Source organism: Episyrphus balteatus, chromosome 2, assembly GCF_945859705.1.
Source record: "Episyrphus balteatus chromosome 2, idEpiBalt1.1, whole genome shotgun sequence".
NCBI classification, from domain to species: Eukaryota; Metazoa; Arthropoda; class Insecta; order Diptera; family Syrphidae; genus Episyrphus; species Episyrphus balteatus.
Genome location: NC_079135.1, coordinates 65,317,163 through 65,341,622, shown reverse-complemented (window position 1 = coordinate 65,341,622; position 24,460 = coordinate 65,317,163). Strand labels below are relative to the sequence as shown.

At 29.1% G+C, this 24,460-nt stretch overlaps 1 protein-coding gene across 4 annotated transcripts in view; it reads left to right on the top strand.

Annotated features, from left to right (window-relative positions):
- LOC129911700 (serine/threonine-protein kinase minibrain) overlaps positions 1-17,675 on the top strand; it is a 122,990-nt gene extending 105,315 nt beyond the window's left edge. For all 4 annotated transcript variants that reach the window (XM_055989572.1, XM_055989573.1, XM_055989574.1 and 1 more), the window contains one exon: positions 15,000-17,675. In XM_055989572.1, the coding sequence (XP_055845547.1) occupies positions 15,000-16,009 (1,010 nt within the window). In that variant the 3' untranslated portion in view covers positions 16,010-17,675. The remainder of the gene's footprint in view (positions 1-14,999) is intronic.
- Positions 17,676-24,460: the final 6,785 nt, after the last annotated feature.

Genomic DNA, 24,460 nt, shown 5'->3' with positions numbered 1-24,460 from the left:
GAGTAATATAATTTGTTTATAACGCGTAATAAATAAAAGTAATAAAAGCAAGAAGTAAAAAAAAATTCCAAGCAAAGATTCATATTTTAAACATAATTTTAGAATTTAGCATTTAAAAAGTATTTTTAGTCTCAAACAAAGAAACTGTGGCATTGAAATGGCAAGTAATAAATTTATAAAAAAGATAATAAAACAATTAAAAAAAAAAAACAAACATTATTTACTAAAATAAAATAGTTGTATTATGCATGTGACTTTGTCATGATCGAATCGAAAAAAAAAATGTTTTATTTTGCGGCATAATTTCACTATAAAGATGCATAATTATATTAATTCTATAATAAATTATTGATAAGAAAATTCAAGCAACAAAAAAATGTTAGGGAGTGTTAAGAAACGAAAAATATAATAATAAAAATACAAATTGAAAAAAAAAACACTATACATCATTTAAACTAAATATACTTTTGGCAATGCATATAATCAGAAATTTGCGTAAAACAATGCTTCTCTTTATATATAGAAGCCTGGACACTATTACTTTTTTATTTAATCCTATCAAATTTATAGAGACCTTTGTTTCAATATTGTTATATAAATATAACGCTAGTTATGGGCAAGGTTAAAGTAATGTTTCCCTTAGATTTTTTGGTCATTTGAAATCTTTTCTACCTCTTAAAGCGATCCTTATTTTTTGTTGATAGAATTATAAGATGACTTATGTATCATCGATTTGGAAATATAAAGCTTATACTATTCAAACTTTACACATGTAATAAGTTATATTTAAAGTACTTTATAAATCATTTGTTTAGTGTTTGTAACCAATATTAAGCTAATTTGAAATAATAGTACAAAAGAACTTTTTACATACTTAAAACGTCCCTTTAAATGTTAGCCCAGACAGAGTTTTCCAACAATTTTTACAATAATCTTCGACCGTATGGCCTTAACGCCATCAAGTTGATTATTGTTATTGGTTTGTTGTTGAATACTTGCGAAAGTAATAAAAAGTCGCAAATTTATAAGTCCGTTACAGATAAAAATAAAATAATTAAATAAAAATGATCATCCATTGAAAGTTTCATTATATAAGTTAATTTACTATGTTGCGAACACTAGCCGGATTTATTTTACTACGTATTCGCTTTTTCATAACCCCCAAGAGTATAATCGCTTAATGCAATTGTCCGATTAACAGTGGGACCAATTTCAATGATTCAGTTTCAATTTTTGGCCAAAAAATGTGCCAACATTTGTGAAATTTACAAAGTATCTTATTTTCAGTTACATATATCCCACTTAACTCTAAGGGTTGTTTTAAATATTAAAATATAAAAAATGCACTATTTGCGATACTCTAACTCTGAAAGTATAATTCCTAGAGAACAATGATGTACTTAAAAAAAGAAAGATAATTATATTTCCAATCTAAAAAGTCCTTGCTAATTTTGTGTCCGACCAGTCGTTCTCGAGATATAGAGACTAAGGCTTTTTTTCAAAATGGCGGACACCCCACAAGACCAAACAATACGCAAACTGAGATTTATACTCAGGATAAACCCCTCTTCAATACTGCATCCAAACTTTGCTGACTTCACAACTTTTTCCAGAGTTTTCCCATTGACTGAACTATACAGGGTGTCCCAAAAGTAATGGATCAAACGAATTATGCTGATTGGGGAACTGAAGGGCTCTCAGAATTTGGTAACTTGTTCATCCCAAATCCTTACGGTTTTCGAATTATTGCAATTCTTGTGAAATCTCGAAAAATCCCTACTTTGCAACAGTATTTTGCTTCCTGCGCCCATTATTGATTTTTGTTTATTAAAATTTTTTACAAAAACATTGCCAAATAATTAGGAACAATTAAATAATCAAAATATTTTTTATTCCAAACACCATTTCTCTGCAAATTAACTAACAGTTTCAAGTTTTATAAAAAATCATTTTCTAACTTTAATTTGAGAGCAACACCGCAATAGAAATTTGTACGGTGTGAGAATGGTATATTATTTTTAAAAGTTGCCCTGTTATTGTAGTTTTCAAAAAAGTATAAAAGTTTCGAAAGCTGCAGTTAGATCGCAAAATATTAAAATTTTAATTCAACAAAACAGGGTTTTACAGAACAAAAAAAACAACGAAAAATAAACACATTTTCTCGAACTGTTATTTGTTTATTTTTCTTTGAACAAAAGTTTCTATTTTTGTTTGTATTTTTGCTCTGTAAAACCCTGTTTTGTTGAGTTCAAATTGTAATATTTTACGATCTAACTGCAACTTGGAAGCAAAATATTGTTGCAAAGTAAGGGTTTTTCGAAATTTCACAAGAATTGCATTAATTCGAAAACCGTAAGGATTTGGGATGAACAAGTTACCAAATTCTGAGAGCCGTTAAGTTCTCCAATCAGCATATTTCGTTTGATCCATTACTTTTGGGACACCCTGTATAGAAGACGACAAATACATCTCTAGGCAAACAAAAAAAAGCGTGGCCGGCATAAATAGTAAGTTTATATTTATGGAAGAAAATTTTTGTTATCACCTGTATTTAAAATTTAGATATTTAAGTAGCCGATAATCATGAACACAATGTATGTTAAACAGCATTTCACTTTAAGTTTATAAAATAAAACGCATTTTAAGTTTTGCTAAAAAAAACGTGCTTCTAATCAGTGTCCACAGACCTAAACCGTCTACGTTGAGATAAGAAATTATTGAGTTTCCACCAAAAACTTTATTTGCTACACTATCGGCTTAGCTACTGTAAGGCTATTGTTTCGTAGCAAATAAATCCAGTGGGTGTAGATTTAACCGTGGAAGGCATCACAAGATCACTCCTTCCTTGTTTTCTTTACTCGCCTTGGATGTTTATGATCTGTGGTCACTGCTTTGATATTTCGCAAATAGGGCGTGGATATTTTGCACAAAAATATGCATTCACCGAAGTTTTTTTTAACAACTTGTTCTTGAAACTAATGCTTTGGAAGAGCAGTTTTCTTCATATTGGGTAAAAGGGTATAGCGCGAATTGATTTAGGATCGAAGTTTTGCTTAATTGTAAACTGTCACTTTTAGAGCCCATCGGCGTTTCCTTGTTGTTTTTGAAAAAAAGACTTCAATAAAAGGGCTGATTATTTTTGGCATTTTTCTTATTTATCGTTACCTACTTAATTGACTTTGTTAACAGGTACCTTAGGGCACCCAACAGTTACTATTGTGAATTAAAACAAGGAAAATAATTAAGAAACATTGGATTGGGCAAATAATATTTTGGGTCCTTCCTTTTGAATTGCACTTTGTGATGCAAGTGCTATTTCAATAAATGTTTTAAACTAATATATGTATATTTTTTTTTAACTTTTGAAAGTTTCTAACATTTGAATCTTAATATTCTAAGCAAAATTTCACCAGTCTGCGATTGGAAACAAAAAATTATACAAATATGTGCTGCTTCTCTAAATTTATCTTTTGATCTTGCAAATACAAACAAGCATTTATATTATTGTGTTTGCTCAAATATCAAATAATAAAACAAAAAATAAACTAATTTCTTTGAGTAACACTTTAAATTAAAACTAAATACATATGCCGATATTTTTCTTTCTATTTTCGTTTCGCAGGCGACAGTTGTACGTAGCATTGGATGCAAGTTCATGGTTCTTGACTCTGTATAAAATATTTTTCGACGCATTGACCAATTACTGCCAAGTTCAAATTGTATGTACTTACTAAGTGGTTTTGTATAAACTTTATACATTGCCATACAAAACAAATATTGCCATAAGAACTACTTTTTTAAAAGAATCGAAAATACTTAGCTGTTATTAAACTTTATCTGAAAAAAAAATTGCAAGAATGTAATTTTGCACTAATATCGTTTTTCATATCTTTCGCTTTGCTACAACTACAAGCTGCTGTATTTATATCAAGTACTCTTGAATAGCTATTATACATATCATGTTGTGATTTTGAAATTATATTTGTTTAATTAAAATAGTTGAAGGAAGCATTTTATTTTAACACATACATAGCTTGGTGTCGGCTTTTAATTTATTAAATTTAGGTTAGCTAAACTGAGCATACTGTAGCCACTAGATAAAACAATACGATGTCTCTGAAAATTTAAAAATAAAATCATGTTTGTACAATTTCCAGCATTTAATTCCAGAGACTCTTTCGAATTCAAGTTGTTTGTTGGAACGTTGTTTCAAGTTTTTAATGCTACCTTTCCTTTTTTTTTAAATTTCATCCACATTATCAGAAACTAAATATTTTTCCTTTTAATGTCTGGCGGAAACAAGGGAAAAAATTAAAAAAAAAAAATAATTTCCTTATATAAATGTACTGTGGGTACTCATATAAGTATAAATAAACATACAAATTTGTATTTCTTATTTTAGAATCCCCGCGTTAAACGCAGGCCACCTGAACTCAAGTTCTAAATTTTAAGAAGCTCTGATTGGTCAAAACCAAATGTCACCTAAATTTCACCTAACTTTTTATGACATGTAAGATGTGACCAATCAGAGCCTCCAAAAATTCAGAATTTAAGTTCAGGTGGCCTGCGTACTGACTGTAATGACCAAAATTTCATATTTTGTGAGCAACAATAAAGTTGAGCCAATCCTACCGAAATGGAACAGATACAGACTTCCTTTATCACCTGGAACACACTACAATGGTCTGGCAGGCGGACCTAAAGACCGATCCATTGTTTCTTAAAATATTCCTCTTCCTACTACTTCGTATAATATTATTATTATCAGCCCTATTCTGCTATTCGATTCGCGTGAAATCTAAAATAAGAAGTGTTTAAAAGGTGGCTAAAATTAAATCTAGACATTTTTTTTTCTTTAGAATTTCTTAAACAGGCGAGAACAAGACTTTGCTATCGAAAGTTAGATGAGAAAAAATGAGAATCAAATAGCAGAATAGAGCTGTATATTATTATTATATACTTATACTGCGATGAACATCAAGCTATTTAGAATGTTAGTGTGGTAAATTTGATTGATGGTCTACTCTTAGGTGGAGACGAGTAGCCAACTTTTCTGCTGTTTTTTTTGCTGCTAAGCTTTGACTGTCAAGCTTTTAAGGTCGATTTTATTTACTCGAAGTTGAACACAACTTAAGAATTTTTATCGGCTTGTGATTTTGTTTTTATCCACTCAAAGTTAACGTCTTCATTTTTAGATTTTCAACCCTAGTGTTTGCCAACTTACGATTTTCTCAACTCCTAGAACAAATAGAATTTTGTTACGCAAAATTGTGGTTTGGTTGAAAAAGTTTTTTTTTTTTTCCTTTCCAAAAATTATTTGTTTCATATATTGTAAAAAAAAATCGGGAATGGAACAATACAAAACCGGGTAGCCGATTTCTGAGGTCAACCCGGCGAACCCCACAGGCAGATCACTAGTGTGAAGCAGATACTTGGTAAAGTTATGATCCCATCTATATCGAGATCATAACAGCACATTTTCAGCATTTTGCCTTTATTACACATTTTCTTAAGGAATATACTAAAGAATGAGTTTTCTAGTGATGGTGTTTTGCAGGTTATCTTTGTAAACATTAAACTGTCTAAACAAAAAAGTAGCTCAGAGGATGTAGAAAAGGAGTTTGAAACCAAAAATTAAAAAAATTTATATTGAAAAAAGGATGAAAAGTGACAATCGATGGAGATCAGATAACGCGCTTAGAAATAAATAAAAAGTTAAACGCATGCGTAAAAAGTTTTCCTGTACTTAAAATTTTCGCAAATGATGGCCTATAAACAAAGGAATATATACTTGTGTTCTAATGAATTCAGTTAAAGCTATGAAATGTTGACATAATTTGGACGTTTAGAACATTTTTAACTTACTTTTGGAAAACTCTGCAATTACTTCATTACGTGCGATAATTGCGAATATGTAAATATATCCTATACAATTTGTTTCATATTACAAACTTGCTCTTAGTTTTGTTTTTTGATCTTAAAGATAATCCCTTCATCGGCCTACAGACTAGTTCTTTAACATATACAGCAGCAAATAAAAATCGCCTTGTTTACTTGAGGTATTAAAGTAGTCGAACTCAATATTTTCTTTGATTTGTAAAATTTAGTTGTGTGAAAAATATAGATACTTTATTATTGTTTCACAGACCCAACCAAAATTATCATTAAAATATGTATACATACACTCAACTTATTGATTTTTCAAAAAAATAAAGCTTACTGTTACAATATAAACACTTTTTAACTAAAAAAACAACTAAAAACTTTGATTTAAAAAAGAAGCAATGTTTTTCGCAATTTTCATGTGTTATACTTAACATACTAAATTTAATACCAAAAAAACACGGAAATATTTATACAATATATTATATATATAAAAATACTATATTTCTCAAAAAAAAGCTAAAAAGCAAAATTATAAATAGGATATATATATATACATGTTTTAACATTATATATATTAAAAAATAAACATTATAATTACACAGGAATGAATTAGTAGGCGCGAGAATTTGATTATTATCATCATAAATCGTATTCAAAATATCACAAATAAAAATTTATATATTTACAAAACAGAAATAATAAAAGATTTAAAAAAAAAAACAAATTGAAGAAAACAGATACTCGAAACAAAACAGATTCGATCAGTTATAATAGCCGAACAAAAAATAAAAATTAAATTTAACAAATAAATGAGACAACAAATATAATATATTTACAGATTTTTTTGTACTAAAAAAAAAAAACAAAACAAAAAATATTATAATAAAATTTTAAACAAAGAAAAACTTAAATTTATATTAAAAACTAAGTTAAAAGGGGAATATTTAGCAAACACAAAAACGATAACAATTTGAAAGAGAAAATGAGCAAAAAAAATGTATAAAAAAATAGAAAAATCTAAATAAAAACTATGATATAATCAACCAAAAAAAATCGAGAATGTTTTTTCTTAATTTATTAATTAAATAAATTTGGTTTTAAACTAGTTTTTGAATTTTTTTTTTCTTTCATCGCGCTTGTAAATAGAGTAAATAGAAACATCCTTTTTTTACGGTAACAATCTCTCACGGAAAACAACTGATCATAAATGAATTTATTGAATGGTTTCTTTGTTGCGAATAGAAATTTTACGAATAATATTAAAAATAAAATTAACCAAAATTTCTTGATGCAATTAATAAAATAAACCTTAGATTTTTATTCATTTCGGATATGACTTTGACATGGAGCATCTACCTAGGATATTTGGTCTGCAATCAACATTAAAAATATCGTTCACGAACTACTATTTACTACTCTCAACATTTCATCAATCAATATTAAAATCGTATCATCATCTTCTCTTCAATCAACATTTTTTTTCGAGAATCGTTAGCATCAAGAAAACAAAAAAAAAACTACTAATGGAACAAATAAATAAAACCACCCATTTTTTTTCAAATGAACCGAGCTTGGATTAAAATTGATGCACTTCCTGAACATAATCTTATACAAATAAATAACCTTTAAAAAGACACTATTACTATTGTTGTGCATGGAAGTGAAAATAAAATCAGAAATATTTTTTGTATTGTTAAGACTTTCCCATAATATACACTATTATGCATTAAATAAAGATATATAAAAAGTCTGCAGCGGGAATGAAGGTACATTTTTTGAAATTAATATGCTTCTCATTATGAAAAACAAACAAATTTGCAAATTGTCTTAATTTTGAAGGCAAGAATCACTGTAACATACTCTTTTCGATAATTCCGCTGAGCTTAAGTCTAAGCACATCAAAACCTTTCTTATCATTTCGCTGTAACCTGAAAGCACAACTTCAAGTGCCAGAATACTTTTTTTTTGTTTTTTAGGTATTTTCATTTTTTAAGATTTCCTATCACCCACTTATTCATTTGCAAATTTAATAATCTGGACAAATTAACGATTAAGCACATCCAAGATATTCAATAGCCTTTTTTTTACATTTATTTACATGTCTTAACGTTAATTTGATGAAAAGAACTTATCATTTTAAGATATCCTTAATTTTATTTGTTTTGCCCTTGGGTTTGCTTACGGAGTTATTCCAAAAAAACGTGTTTTGTGTGATTTTTTGCGAAGAGGTTTTTTTATTACATTAAAACATACATAGAATAAAAGTACATATGTACATATATGTAGCAATTTAATGTATTTTAAGAACTCTCGATGTAACTATAAAAATATTGTGTTCCGGTTTTCCTGTAGAAGAGGACCTCCAAAAAGTTGTCTGGCGGTGAGGAAGATACCTCTGATCTAAATTATCTAAAATAAAAAAAAAGATTATTTTTGGGAAAAGATGAAAATAGGTAATGATCGATGGAATAGAAAAAATTTTGATTGTTGACTTGAATAGTTTAAAAAATCGACATTGCCCCTTGTCGAAAATGAATTTAAGTATTGTGAACGTTTATTGTGTGATCTTTTAAAATTAAGGTGAACGATATTTTTTGTTTAATTTTGCAATGTTTTTCGTTTAAAGATATGCAAGTTCATAATTCACAATCACAAATACATATTTATCGATTCAATTGACTTTCATCGCAACGATTATTACCTCACAAAAGTATCTAAGAAGATCGTGTGAAAATTTCAAGCCGATCGGCTTTCCTTTCTGACTTTGAAAACACCATTTCGATAAAAAACGTGTTTTAAGTTTTGGGAACCATTAAAACTACTTATTTGTCGGTTCAATGAAATTTTCGGACAAAAGATATTGTATAATATTGTGTCTATTCAAAATATGCAACACAAAAAATCGAATTTCAAGATAACAAGTATAGTAGTAAAAACCACACAACCTTCTTGAGAAAAAAAAATTATAAAAATTATAAATTATAGGTAAATTGTGTTTAACCTAAACCACGTTCATTAAACATCCTGACTGTTATTACATAAGTGAATCTAGTAAAAAATAAAATGCACGACTGGGTCGCACGAACTTGCTCTTAGAGTTAAAGTTTTTTTCAAAATTTTATTTTTGGCTTATATTTAAATTATATAAATGCTTCTTCAAAATTTTTCGTTGAAATTGAATAAGCAGTTTCGGAGATAATCGGATTTGAAAAAAAAAAACGGTTCTATGGCAGGTACCGTTAATAATGATTTTCAAAAAAAAAATTTTTTCATTGGAAGATAGACCTTAGCTTAAAACTAACATTTGAATTTTTTAAACAAAATCGTTAGAGCCGTTTTCGAGATATTTCAATTTTACTAAAATCGGTATATGACAAGTACCGTTATTTTTGGTCCAAAAAAATTAATTCCAAAAACCCCTCTGGAGAGTCGTTAAATAACGCTACATAGTTTGACATTAATCGGTCCATCCGTTTAGGCTGTAGCTCCTTATACACACAGACAGACAGACGGACTTCCGGGACCCACTTTTTTGGCATTGTCTACCATGTCATGGAAAAATGTTATCTCAACTTTTTTTTTTTTTACGAATGCATAACTTGATATATAGTACCTATATCGCAAGTAAAAACAAGGAATTTAGTTTACCGTTAATTTGATAAACTTATCTTGAATTTTTTAATTTTGCGTGATAAGGTCATAGGTTTTGTGCTTTAGATAAAAAAATGATTCAAAAATTATTTTTAATCAAATGGTGTAAAGGTTAAAAAAGTATTGGGCTGTCTTGTGATCCGAACCTTGGACATCTGGTGCATTACTCGCTTTCTTTCGGAACTCGCTTTTTGCATTTGAATCCAGATTTTGGAGGTACACAACTGCAAAAAAAAAGATTGATGAAAAATGCAAAAAAGGTAGTTTTCAAAATTCTGCCCGTCGCTAAAGCATAAACCGAAGCTAGAAATGTGTTAATTTGCAATAATTTGTTTGTTTTTGGACTCTGTGTTAGAGTTTTCCTGACTGGCCTTCAAAGTCTCGCGGAAAAGACATTAGTATTCATCAACAACTGTTACTTTCTCATTAAAAAGTTTTTGTTTTCAATTTTGTATCTTCTTAACGACTGAACTAATTTGAAGGATTTTTATACGTCTTTTATGGCTTTGATTACGTTTAAATAAATTAAACCCATTTTTAAAAGTCAGCTACATTGCAATTAGAAACGAAAATGGCAGTTTATTAATTGAAAGATACAACAATCAGTTCAAGTTTTTTTTCTACAATTATATAGAATTTATTTTAATTTTTATTCGAACTCACGTATTAATTGTAATTGGAATTGTTCAATTCAAAAAAATGTGTAGGCAACAGCGAATTTTAATAACTTGATTTAACAAAAATAATTTCAATTTATATTAAAATATGTTTTTTTTTTTAATGAAAGTACCTTCAATTCCTCTGTAAACTGTTCATTAAAAGCAAAATCATTATTACACAAAATCTAAAGAAAACATACTTATACCTTAAAATAACAAAAAAAAAAAATCGAGTGGTATTTAAATAAAAATTATAGCTTTTAAGTATGTATAATATAACATTTGTTAATATAATGGCAAATGTTCACTAGAAATTTATAACAAGTATTTAACAAAAATAAAATAGGAATGTATGAAATTATTGAGAAATTAGAATATGTATAATATAAGAATAATATTTGAAAAAAAAAGACAATTTGTAAAATAAATATTTATTGCATACACTAGAATAACATTTGCATATAGATTTTTTTTTAACTGTATCTGAGTTTTTTTTAATTAAGTGAACTGTGAAGATAAATAATTTTTTATTTGAAATACATATAAGAATTAAAGACTGTATTTAATTAATTTAAATTTATATTTTAAAAAATAATTACGACTATGAATAAAGATCCAGTTATTCTATATTATTGGGCAGAGATATCATTGCAATAATACAAAAAAACATTAGTTTTATTTAAAAACATCATGTATGGTTTCTCTTTTTACAAAACAAAAATGGATGTTTAATCCTCAATATATTCAGATGCCATTAAACTTAAAGCCGAAATTCAAAACAGGATATTTTGAAATTATGATTAGATTTGACTGGTTTCTTAATTTTAATGGCTAATTTAAAAACAATATAGAGTGAATAAATTGGGGTTAAGTATTCATTTAAAGGGAATCATTTACGAACATTATCAGTTTTTATTTTTGTTAAAAAAAAAATGTATTTGTTCATGGTAATGAAAATTTCACACAACAATTTTTTGTTTGTTTATTATATCGTAAATACAAATGAAAAAAGTGGGAAAAGAAAAAATAGGAATGTTTTAACTACACAAATGATAGGTGAATTTATTTCTATAAGGGTCCGTTCTGTTAATTAAGTAAAAATAAATATCAGTTTAGTAAAATTGATAATGTTGTTTTTGTAAGCAAAATATTTATTTATATTTAATTGTATTGTAACATACATATTACGATATTTGTCCGTCCGTTTTTGTTGAACAATAAAAAAAATTATATTTGTAAAGCAAATATAATATATTGTCGTTTCAAAACAAAACAAATTTTATATAATACATTAACAACACAATTTCTTGAAATTATAAAAACTCTCCAAAGCTCAATAAAGCGTAAAACTGCTTACCTTTATTTCAATTAAACTTGGATTTTTTCTAGAAAAAAAAATGCACTGCAAGCCTTTTGATTAAATTTTTGTATTATCTTTTAAGGGCTTAAGGCCCAACTATAATAAGCATGAGCTCGCATGGGCTTATATAAAAATTGAACGAACTGCTTCTTCATGTATTTGCTTCAATTTGGAGCATTGTATCCAGTAAATATGAATTTTCATCGCAGGTTCTTAGATTGTAAAAATAGGAATATCTTAAAATAAATTGCACGACTGGGGTCGCACGTACTTGCTCTTATGCTTAAAGTAACAATAATGTTAAAGCTTTTTATTCAAGAAATTTAAAATTTCATAAGTAGTATAAAAAAATTAAATCTGATTTTATAATTAATTAAACTCCGTTTTAAATTATCTTAAAAAAAAAAAAATATGCCATTTTATTTCTTGTATAAAAACGTATTTTTAGAAAAAAATTTTCGAAAATTGTAGGAGCCGTTTTTAAAAAAAATAATTTTTTATATATACAAATTTTTTAACATTAAAAAAAAAAAAGTTGGTATGCCATTTTGAAGAAATAATTAATTTACACATAAAAACTAAATTTCAAAATTTTTTATTGATCCGTTTTCAAAAAATTGATTTTTGAAATATTTTTTAAAAAACCAAAAATTCGTTTTTTGAAAATTTTCTAAAATTTTATTATTATCTTTACTTACACACTTTTGTATAAAAATTTTCATTTAAATCGGGTTAATGTTGTACGAGATATTCAGAAACGAAAAAAACCGTTCTATGACAGGTACCGTTAATAACGGTACAAAAAATATTTTTTTTATTTCAAAAGTTGGCTCTTATGTGTAGTACTACACACAAAAATTTTAATCAAAATCGTTAGAGCCGTTTTTGAAAAAAATTAACTTTTCTATTTCCGTTATATGACAAGTACCGTTAGTTTTGGTCATAAAAAAAATTTTAATTTCTCCTCTAGGGAATCACCAAAAACTGCTAACTACCAAGTTTGAAGAAAATCACTTCACTCGTTTAGGCTGCAGCTCCAGATAGAGACAGACAGACAGAATTGCCGGACCCACTTTTTTGGCATTCTCCATCATCGTAATGTCATGTAAAATTGTTATCTCGAGTTCGATTTTTTTTACGAATCCTAAACTTGATGCCCTATAGTACCTATATCGCAAGTAAAAATTGTGTTTAATTAATAAAAACATAAGGACTCGGTGGATAAAATTTTATAATGTATGTCGTTTTCCGAAATTCAATAGGTTTCACATTTAGCGATATCATCACTCCCTAACATTTTTCATGTTTGAAAAAGGAGTCAATTTTTGAAGTTAATTTTAATTCTTCACTGCAAAAAAATTTTAAGGAATGAAAACAAATACATAACTACATATGAAAAAGTTATAAATCAATAAATTATCTGAGCTCCGCATCGGCGAATCGCCAAATTTTTGGATTTAAAACTTTTAAAATTTGAATATCTTTAATAAATTTCTTCACCCTGTTACTTTGGTAAGTAACTAGCAATTTTCAATGGAAGAATATGTAACGCACTTCTTATCTACACGGGAAGAAGAGCATGAGTAGTTCTAGTAGTAAATGTGCTATATCTACTCATGAGTAAACTACCACTTACAAAGGAATGGGACTATAGCTATATTGATATGGCTATATTGATTGGTTCATTTCAATTAGAATGAGAGTTGGCAGGAGATTATTTTCGTAAGTTCTGTTCAACGAAAAAAGAGATAGATCAGAAGAGAACAGGACAAAACAGTTTCGGACCTTTCTTTCAAATTACTGCGTGCAACTTATTAGGTGCGTCCCACCCAGTGAGATCTCTGAGGGCTCCTGGATTTTTAAGTGAGACAACAAATCTCAGCTGAGCGCTGACTTTTTTTTAGGAGATTTCTGAGAAGAAAATTTTTTGGATTCATTTCTCAGTTTTCTTTCTCTTTCTTTAATTTTTTTTTTCTTATTTATTGTTTTGACGTTTGTTTTTTGGTGGTGTGCAGTTATAAAAGTGCTTAAAACATGAAAAATTTAATGAAAATTTGAAGAAAATGTTATTATTTTGAGCTTGCTTCACGAAATAACTTATTTTGAAATAGTTTTTTTTTTATTATTTATTATTTGAAGAAAAGTTGCAATTGTGTGAAGTTGCAGTTGAAGATTTGAAAAAAAAATGGATTCATGTGAGAAACTTCTTCCACAAAATTATTTTGCTCTATTTCAAAATGACATTAAGCCCTCAGAGATTTTTATTTAGTGAGACGCGCCTATTGTTTTCTGAACTTGTTCTGATCATTTTAATTTTTCACTGCAACAAGAAAAAAAAATCATCAAAATAAGTTCAGAAGACAATGTTGCACGAGATGACCGTAGTAAAAGGTGGTATAATACTACTGCCATAATATAACCTTCACATTTAATTTTTAAGTTTTTTAAACTATTTTTTTGTATTTATTATTTTAGCGTTATTGTTTATACATATTTGTAAAGCCACAGCTCATGACTTTTGGCTCACAGATGTCACAGTAAGTTTTCTAATAGTGATAAAAAAGTAATATGTCATCACCGAATGTTTTGATATTTCGATGTGCCAAAGATCTCGCATACAAAATTGCATTTTAAGAAGTAAACACCTTATACATATCTATAATAATACTAAACATGGAAAAATATTTTTGTAACACATTAAAAGGCAACAGAATACCTTTCATTTGATACCAATTCAATATTTTTAACCTTATATATTACGTATTTAAAGACCAATTCTTAAAAAAAAAAAAAAAACCTGCATAGGTCAACAAACTCAACTCCACCTCCATCTGTGGTACCAAAAACATGATTTGAAAGCATACTCATACACAACTGTCCATAGGTGCACAGTTTGCACGAAGAGCCTTAACATTTTTTTAATATAAGGCAATAAATAGACGCACTTGAATTAAATGTTTGGGTATCAGAAAAGAATGAACTTTAGTAATGCCAATAATTTTGTTGGGTTTCATAATAATATAATAATTTGAACATTTTCTTTGAAAAGCCGCCGAAAAAAGTCGGCAGACTAAAACTTTTGCTATAATTATAATTGAACATGTTTACGAAATTGATATGAATCGGTTTCTTCTCACGCTCTCTCAGGTCTTGGACTAAGTGGTATACAGAATTCTCGTTAAAAAAAATCTACACTATTCATATAGTTTTTGATAATTTTTTACATACATTTGATTTTATAAGTAAAATATCTACATTAATTTATTTTTATCCGTAAACTGCTAAACTTACTTTACCTAATTATTGTATGGGCACTGGCTGTAACCTAGTTTAGTTATCTTGTAAGTTTAACTAAATACTACATAAAATAATGAATGATCAAAATTTCTATAAAATAATTTATTATATTTTTACTGATTTGTTTTTTTTTTTTTATTTCAAAGGTTTGCTTTTACACCCAAGTGCTCATTCCTCATCTTCATCATCAGCATCTTCTGGTATTCATCAATCAAACAACATAAACAGCGGTGGACACTCCATTTCAAGTTCAATGCCCCAACGATCAATGGTACAATTTCCGATGATGAAAATTTACGATTCACAATCACAGCAACAACAGGCGGCGGCACTTCTTGCAGCACAACAAGGGTTGCAATCATTGTTGTCGCCGCCATCATCAGGCAATTCAAGTTCATCCGGGTCAGCTACCTCACAAAATAGCGCTTCCTGCCAACCGATAACATCTTCTGGCAACAGTTATCCACACGCAATGGATTGTGATCCACCTGCTCCACATCCACCACCAGCATCACTGCTACCGCCATCACGATATAGTTCCTCAAACCAAGGACATTTACATCATATCAATAGCTCATCAATTATCGGAAGTAACTCCAGTGGTAACAACAGATCTAAATATCAACGGATATGTGATCACTTAGCTACTGATCGTTCTATGCCAGGCTCAAATTTAGTGTCGTCTTCTTCATCTTCATCGTCGTCAACACCCTCCGTACACAACAAAGCATTAGTGCCGCAAATTCAAAGCTACGCTCCAGTATCTTTGCCAATTGACCTTGGACAATCTTTGGCCACATCCCATCTTATGATGACCGATTCCAGTGTAATTTCTGCATCAGCAGCTGGAAACCTAACATCGGGTCCTACAAGTTTCTCCTATGGAAGCAGTCATCATTTATTTGGCATGGGAACAAGTTTCACAGACACCACAAGCCCGCCTAGCAGTCTTATCAATCATCAAGGAAAAGTCATTCGAATGAATCCTCCTACAAGCTCTGGACCACCGTCAATAATTAGTGAAAGAAGTAGTGGGAATCAAATTCACAGTGGCGGTGGAAGTAATGTTGGTTCAACTGCTGGTGGCAATGGCGGTGATGGATCTTCGCCAATGGTCGGTGTTTGTGTTCAACAGAGTCCAGTAGTTATACATTAAATCTGTTCTAAGTTAAAAATAATTTCTAAGTCTTAAAACTTGTAAATCAATTTATTTAAAACAAAAAAAAAACATAACCCATCGCTTCTTGAGCAAAAAATGTTCATTTTAATTTGATAGACAAAACAAAAACAAACCGAAAAACTTTAAATAAGCCTGTGAATCCTTGTTATATGTTTAAAAACACATTATTTTACCATTGTTTTTAGTTTAATTAGTTTGAATTACATTTTCTGATAACTAAAAAATCTTTAGCTGCACTCAAAACCATCCGTCCAGTTGAGTTACTTGTACACAATAGATTTTTTTATAAACGAGTGTGTTAGCATATAAGCAAACGTAATAAGTTAAAAAAAACTTGGATAAAGACGTCTAAAAATATCAAATAAAAACTATCTTAATCTATGTTCCAACATATGCTCAAGTCAAGATTTTAAAATAAGGCTTAATTTCAAATTTCTAAAGATGTTGATGATTTTTTTTAATTCTCGAACGTTTTTAATTGCGATTGTTTATTTTTAGAATTTTTTTCGAATTAAAAATTTTGCATAAAAAAGGTAACCATTTTGTGACATTGTTCAGATCAGATCTTTATTTTACAAGGCCCAGCGTTAAAAATTTTGTATTATGAAAGGCAACAAAAATGATGTGCAATATACTATAACTGTGCAGATGAAATATCAAGTGGTCCAATAAATTTAAAAAGATAATTAATGTAATGTGACTGTTTAATTCCTATGCTTCTATCAAGAATTGTTTTTTACATTTTTTATTATTTTGACCAATTTTTTCGTGTAACTATTCCACTATTTTTTATTAGTCTGTTTTAGTCTATTTAAAGAGAATGCGAATTAAATAAGTTTTATCCCATTATTTTTCCCAACGTTTCGTAAGTGTTTCTTACTTCTTCAGAGGTACATATAATTATTCAATTTAATTTTTCAAAACTTAACATATAATTCACTTCTCTTCTGCTCCTATTGTATATTACCCGGAAACGGCAAAACTCAAATTTGACAATTAATACTTATATCACGGCTGGGCATCAGGTAACATTATATTCTTCTACGAAATTAATTCTCGGTTATATTTTCAAGGAAACAAAATTCTCCTTAAGATTCACTGGAGGGTGAATTATGTTTAAATTCAGCACAAAAATTGAAATTGAAAATTAGTTACATAATTTGTTGAAATAAGTACTTCAAATGAAGCTAAGACATCAGATTAGGCCTTAAAATTTGCTCTTTATTAAGAGTTGAAAATGCATTGATTCGAGTCGATATGAAATTTTCTCAGGTATAAAGAATAGATTACTTGAATGAACAAATGTGTTTTATTCAAGAAATGTTAAATATTTGACATAATACGTAGTTTAAAATAATTAAGTTGTGGTTTCGTATCCATTAATCGGTACAAAATTTTCATTCATAGTTGATTTTCACTTTCAAAAAAAAAAGAAAAGTAAAATTGTAAATTAAACTGCCAACGTAATTTTTTTTTTAATTTTATCTATTTTCTTGCCATATTTTATGTTCATCTTTACATGTTTTTAATTATATTCAATTTTTTTTAAACTTATTTAATCCAATATAAAAATCTTAAACTAAACGTATGCTAAATGCTAACATCCTCCGAAACAAAACAGTATACATTGTAAACAAAATTATATAGACAAACTTTTCATCCAGAACCATTAATTAATCGAATACAAATTGGGTAACAATAAACACGAACTACATACTCGCTAATTTAAAACCATAAACTAATAGTACAATTCTTATATTAACCATTTTATTTAAAATTAGTATATAAAAGTTACACATATGTATGTATCTATCTAAAAACTACAACCAAAATCGTGAGTGCAGCACTTTCACTTCCGCTCTAAGTTTTAGTTCAATTTACATAATGTTTTAAATGCATGTACACAATAAGTTAACAGAACGTTTTTAAACGTATTTTTCAATCATTTAATTCTAAGAGAAATGTATGTATATTCATATTAATTGAAGCATTTCAAAATACTCTAATCGTGCAAACTATATAAAATACATGCATGCATGTACTCATATGCTATGAAACTTTAAAATGTTACACATATTTTAATATTTAATATTTTTGCTTTGTTCTTTTTAGATTAAATAGTAGTTTCATGGTTAAAACATCTTTAAGGTTTAAGCAAAAAAACAGATAGACAAAAAAAATGAATATGCTTAAATAAAGGCAGCTCAATGAATTGCTTTAAATTAAATTACGGGGAGTAAGAACTATTGTTTTTATTTATGCCTATATATTGGGCATCCTTTTTATATTTTTATTTTAAATTATATCAAAAAATATAAGAAATATTGAAATAATCTTGTTTTCCGAGGGATTTCAAAACAGCTTGTTAAGTTTTATTTATTAGCTAGTAAGTTAATGTAAGATGTATTTTTATTTAACCTTTTTCTTCATTTAAGAAATTTGATTGAATAAAAATTAAATAAAGAATCAACATTTAGAAACTAATTGCTATTTTTATTATTTATTGCCGACTTGTTCTGTGAAAAAGTTTTAACAAAGTACAAATGCGATGAGTATATTCTAGAAGTGTCTAGCAATCGATTTTTCGGAGTATAAAATAAAAAAAAAAAAAAATCCAATTTTTTATTTTAAATTCCAATTTTCTTTTACCCACCCTAATGTTTATGTATATTGTTCTCAGCCAGCGATATGTAAATCCTATGTGAGCAAACTCAAAGGTCAGATTCAATTATTAGATTTTTCCATTTAAAATTTTCGCATAAGAATTTATTTTGATATCTAGGCCGTGTGTGAATCGGATTAAATATTTAGTCGAGAATACATTTTTGACACTTTTGAGGTGACAACGCGTGTTGTAAGATTGTAAATTGTTAATATTTATACATTTTTTTAATATAATTAATTCTTTTGTTTTGTTAAAAATGTATCCAAATTCACACAGCTAAATTAATGTCGTTTTCGATTGGAATAACTCAAGGATTCACTCATTCTGAAATCCAATAAAACAGTTTAAATCGCTTCCACTCAATTCTGAAATTTTATATCTGTATTGGTGAATAATCAAATAAAATTTTTTTGCTTTTCTACTAGAAAATTTTGTTTGACGTTTACTTATTTAAATATTGAGTGAATTCTGTTTTGAAATCAAGAAGAGAATTTTTATTTTCAGAAGCGTTCTGTCTGTCATATTAGTGCGAATAAAACACTTACAGAAGGCTTCTGAATGATTCCGGACGCTTCCGGAGAGCCAATCGAAAACGACATAAGCCAAATATAATTTTTTTTTTTATTCACCAGACATTCAAATGTCAAAAATTTATCCTCGGCTAAATATTTATCAAAATGCACACAAGGGCTTATATGATTCTATAAAGTCACATAACTACTAATAATTAGATGTACCTACACTTCCGGCTTAAGGCCCAACTATAATAGGCATATGCGCGCATGGGCTTATGGGTAAATTCACAAACGTAAAATTTTTTGGTAGTGATTAGGCATCACTGCTTTTTTGCGATGCTGATCGTTGCTCAGCTGATTACGATGCGCATGCTGATAGATTGCTTAATCGTGGGCACAACGCCAAAACCACGAATCTGCAAAATTGAGAAAAACGGCTTCAAAGTTTTGGAAACTCATGAAATCTTATGGAAACTCGTGTAACGAAAATTGATAGTTTAGGCTTCTAGGCAACAGATGGAGGATAGGGTTCGAAGCAGTGAATCGATTGACAGATAACAAGGTAAATGACGCTTTAAAGTGAAAACGTCAAAAAATGCAGATTCGCCGTTTTGGCTTTGTGTCGACGTAATGATGGACGTGATAGTAGGTGTGTTTTCTATTACCACCGGGCTTAACTGGACAAAAAAAACGCAGTTGGGGCTAAGCAATTTACATGTTAAATACAACAACACCTTAGCTCCTTGGGCTTAGTTGTTTAGCCCGGAGATTTCTCTGGGCTTAACTTTTTGAACAGTTTTGAATCTGTGCTACCAAACTAATTTTTTCATAAATTGCTTAGAATTTGTTTAAAAACGTGAAAACTGACGTTTGGAATGACAAAATGTATTTAACTAGTTTTCCTGGCATAAATTTTTTATCTCTTTGTAAAACATACATGAAAAATACCAGAAAAACCCGAAAGCGAAAAATATGAAAACTAAATTTTTCTTGAGTCTGCTGTTTTCGGAACATTCCCCGCGTTCAACGCAGGCCACCTGAACTTAAGATCTAATCTGAACTTAAGTTCAGATGTTGCGTTGAACCCGGCCATTCAATATACAGTGCTGCCAAGATTTCAGGTTAAGCCCCGATGCGTTTTTTTATCCAGTTAAGCCCGGTGGTAATAAAAAACTCACCTAGTGATACTAATAAAAACTCTTTGTTGTAATTAAAATCTGGAGCCACACATTTTATCTCCTCCAGAACTTTCCTCCACAATACTGACTTCGATTTTCTGCCTGCAATTAATTCACCTTCATATTTTAATTTGGTTTTTATTAGTAGTTTAATTTGTGCGCTGGTAAAATATTCCCTGAATTGTGTATACAAAATTATAATCTTTTGTTTAAAATTTATACAGAGGCAGCTCGTAAAAACACAAGTACGCTAACATAAAAGTGCTTTGAACTGCAAGAGCAAGTACGTGTGACCCCAGTCGTGCATTTTATTTAAAAGCTTGTTATGGAGTTACGCCTTGGATGGAGTTACACCACTTTCATTTTGAGCGACATAAATGTTGAATTCCGTCACAATTTATGATACGATTGGCTTTAAAAACTGACCTTATCAAGTTTTCAATTTTATTTTATTTGCTTTAGTTTTTTACTTACTTGGAACTTAAAGGACCAAATATAGCTGCGTTCCTTTGGAAATATTTATCTACTTTTTAGTACTTAAAGCTGCTTTGAACTACTTTTTCAGTATAGCAAAGTAGATCAAAGTAGTTTTAAGTACTAAAAAGTAGATAAATATTTCCAAAGGAACGCAGCTTATAATAGGCAGAGATGATTTTCGATCATTCCCGTAGCACGTTCATAAACGCAAATAATAGCATCACTTTAAATGTCAATTGTTCATTATTGCAAAGTTAGATAAACTGATGCGCAAGTCCATCAGCCAGCTGTACACGAATTAGAATAAGAAAGGGCAAAGTGATTCAACTGTTAATTTTTTTGGATCCGGTACTTCAATAGTCTCATTTATCAAAATCTGTTTCTTCAAACCTTATAGGGTGATTCAGATCGATAAGCGATTTTTGAAAGCGTTCAATCATCGCAAAGGCTATTCCTCCTTGTTTTGCAATAAAGTAATAAGGATGTTCCATTTTTACATAATTTCGCAGAATTGTGTCATTTTTTGTATGCGAATATTTAGCCACTAATCCCGAAAATCCCGGGATTGGAGAGCTATAATCCCGGGATTTTCGGAATCAAAAAATGGGTCGGGATCCCGGGATCCCGAATCCCGGGATTGCAATCTCTATGCGCAATGCGCAAATATCAAACAAAAAAGCATCAAGAATTTTCTTGATAAGTTGTTGATGCCGACGCGATTTGAAGGAAAATGGAGGAAAAGGACCATGAAAAGTATTTAATCAAAGTCTAAATTGTTTATAAATTATTTAATTTGATGAAATTCAGTAAAGAGCCAAAACTATGTATACACCAAAGGGTATTATTTTTAAAATACGAACAAGTATACTCAGCAACACGTAGAAAAAAAAGGTATCTTAAAAAAAATCTCACTCTCTTAAAACAAAACGTTTTCCGCTAAAATGAGTGGAGTCCGTTTAAGTTCTCTTAAATTTAAGATTGCCTTCATTTCATTTATATAAAAATTTTTATCCGGCTTAAAATAAAAAGATTACATCTTAATACACATGGAGAAAAAATAGTCATTTTTAACAATTTTCATAGTTAAAATCGGGATAATTATAATAATAAATAACTACGTATGTATTTAAAATAGTTAACTATTTTAAATACATAGTTATTTGTGACTATTTTAATAGTCATTCGAAGTATTTTCCAAATTGACTATTAAATAGTCTATTAACTATTAAAATAGTTATTTGTGATTATTTAAATAGTCAGATGGAGGGAGGGACTATGGGACTATATACAATAGGTGCGTCCCACCAAGTGAGAGGGGATAGTACGATAACTAAGACGGTGAGAATTAGTAACGGATTCTTGTAGAGGAGTCAAATACAAACATTTTTTTATAATGGGAAGGGGGTCTATCTCCCCCCGTTTAGGAGTGAGGGGCAATTTTCTAAAAAATGTATTTAAAAATGACGGCAATACCTACAGTTATGAATCATACCTTTTTCAAAAGCCAGTGTTTCACACTTTATTTAAGTTTTTATATCAAGTTATTTGAATTAATAGGTAGGAAATAACGTTTGAGCAGAAAAAATAGCAATATAAACAAGAAAAATGACTTTAAACCGGGCAAAATCCTTAAAATTGTTGAAAAAACTTCCGAAAAAAATGTTGTTCAAAGTCTAACTCAGCCCTATGATGGTAGCCGATCGGAAGAAAATTTTATCCGATTTGTACGAATTTTTCAATTTTCATATGATTTTAACCCTTCCGACAGTAAAATCGGACAGATATACGAAAAAAATCTTAGGTGCGTTGAAAATTTAAAATACATGCGATGCTATGCAGTGAACTGTCAAAATATTTGCGACGGGTTATGCTTTGCGCTTTTTTTTCTTTCCGATTCTTCCCGACAGAAAATCAAACGTAAAATATTATCCGAAAAAAATAAAAACCAAAAAAAAAATTGGGAAATGAGTGCGTTGTTTGACGTCAATTTTTCTTCTCAAATTCGGGTACCGTGAATACAAAAATCTTCCGATCGGAACTTTTCTCCGATCGGATATTTTTCCGATCGGCTACCATCATAGGGCTGACTGACAAATCGAAAAACTAATGATGCCAATCGATTTTTAAGGTCCGAAATAGGGGGAAACAGTCAACAGCGCACATGTCAAATATTTCGACTTGCACAGTGTAATTGGGCACGTTCAGGAAATATTAGGGACTAAATATTTAGGCAACGTCATTTTCTGAACGGAAATTTGCATTAATTGACTAAAGTAGTTTGGATATGATGTTATTGTCAAATTTCGAAATTTAATTAAGACCGCATGGGAAAAACACCTAATTTAACTTTACTTTAATTAATAAATATTATTTATTATAACCGATAATGCACTTTTAATTCGTTTTTCACACAAATAAATTCAATTTTGCTAACGAAATTCTGTAATTGAAAACAATCAGCTGTCATGTTGACAAAAAAAAATGTTTTTAGGTAAAATTTTCTTGCCTAATTTTCCAGTTAGCTTTCCAATAAAATTACCTAAATTGGAAGGATTTTTTTTGACAGTTGACCAATCAGAGGCCGAGAAATTACCTAAATATTTAGTCCCTAACATTTCTGAACCTGCCCATTGATTATAATAATAATTTCTTATTTATAGCAACACCCTGGTTTGACACTAGTTTTCCTCGAAAAAAAGACAGAGAATACATGTTTTATTCTTTTTTAACAAAAGTCTCCATTTTTATACCTCACGACTTCAAACTTGTACTCGCACTGGCACATTTGCTTCTACAAAATTATTATAAGAAACTATACAAAATAGTAACTTTTAACTTTTTTCTGTGGCATGTGATTATTATAATACCTATTTGTTATTTATAACTATAAACGTAATAGTTACGTAACTACTACGGAATAGTCAATTTTAACTATTTTAATAGTTATTTTTAACTATTTTGTTTTTGCATGTGACTATTATAATAGTCATTTTTAACTATCTTAAACTATTTTCTGTTCAAAAGCAGTTATTCGCAAAATTTCATTGAATTCTATAAATTGACTATGCAAATAGTTACAACAAAAAACTATTCTTTTTGTCTGTGAGTGTACTCTTTGGAATTCCATATTTCAGAAAAAACTTGCAACTGTTTTGAATCATGTGTGGTTAACAGTTTAATGAATAATTTAAGAAAAAAATTTTAATTCATACGTTCTCGCACCCAAATGTATTTTTTTTTTCTTTTCATTATTCGTATCAACATTTAACTACTACCTCGCTCCCTCCCATTAAATAAAATCATCTATAAAAATCCACACTCTCTTTTCTACACATTCATCGAAAAATTTTAAAATGTTTCTCAACAATTTAATTCTTGGATACATGTTTTGGACCTATGGGTAAATCTGAAGGTAGAAAATTTTAGCACAGAAATTGGTTCTACGTGCGACATCTTTACTAGTTATATATGATCTTTGGTACAACGTACAACTCTCATAATCTGGTCTGGAGCACCAAAAACATCATTAGCTCTTTTAGATAGAACATTTTACCAAGGAAATGAACAGTTTTCCCGCAATACCCGCAACGCA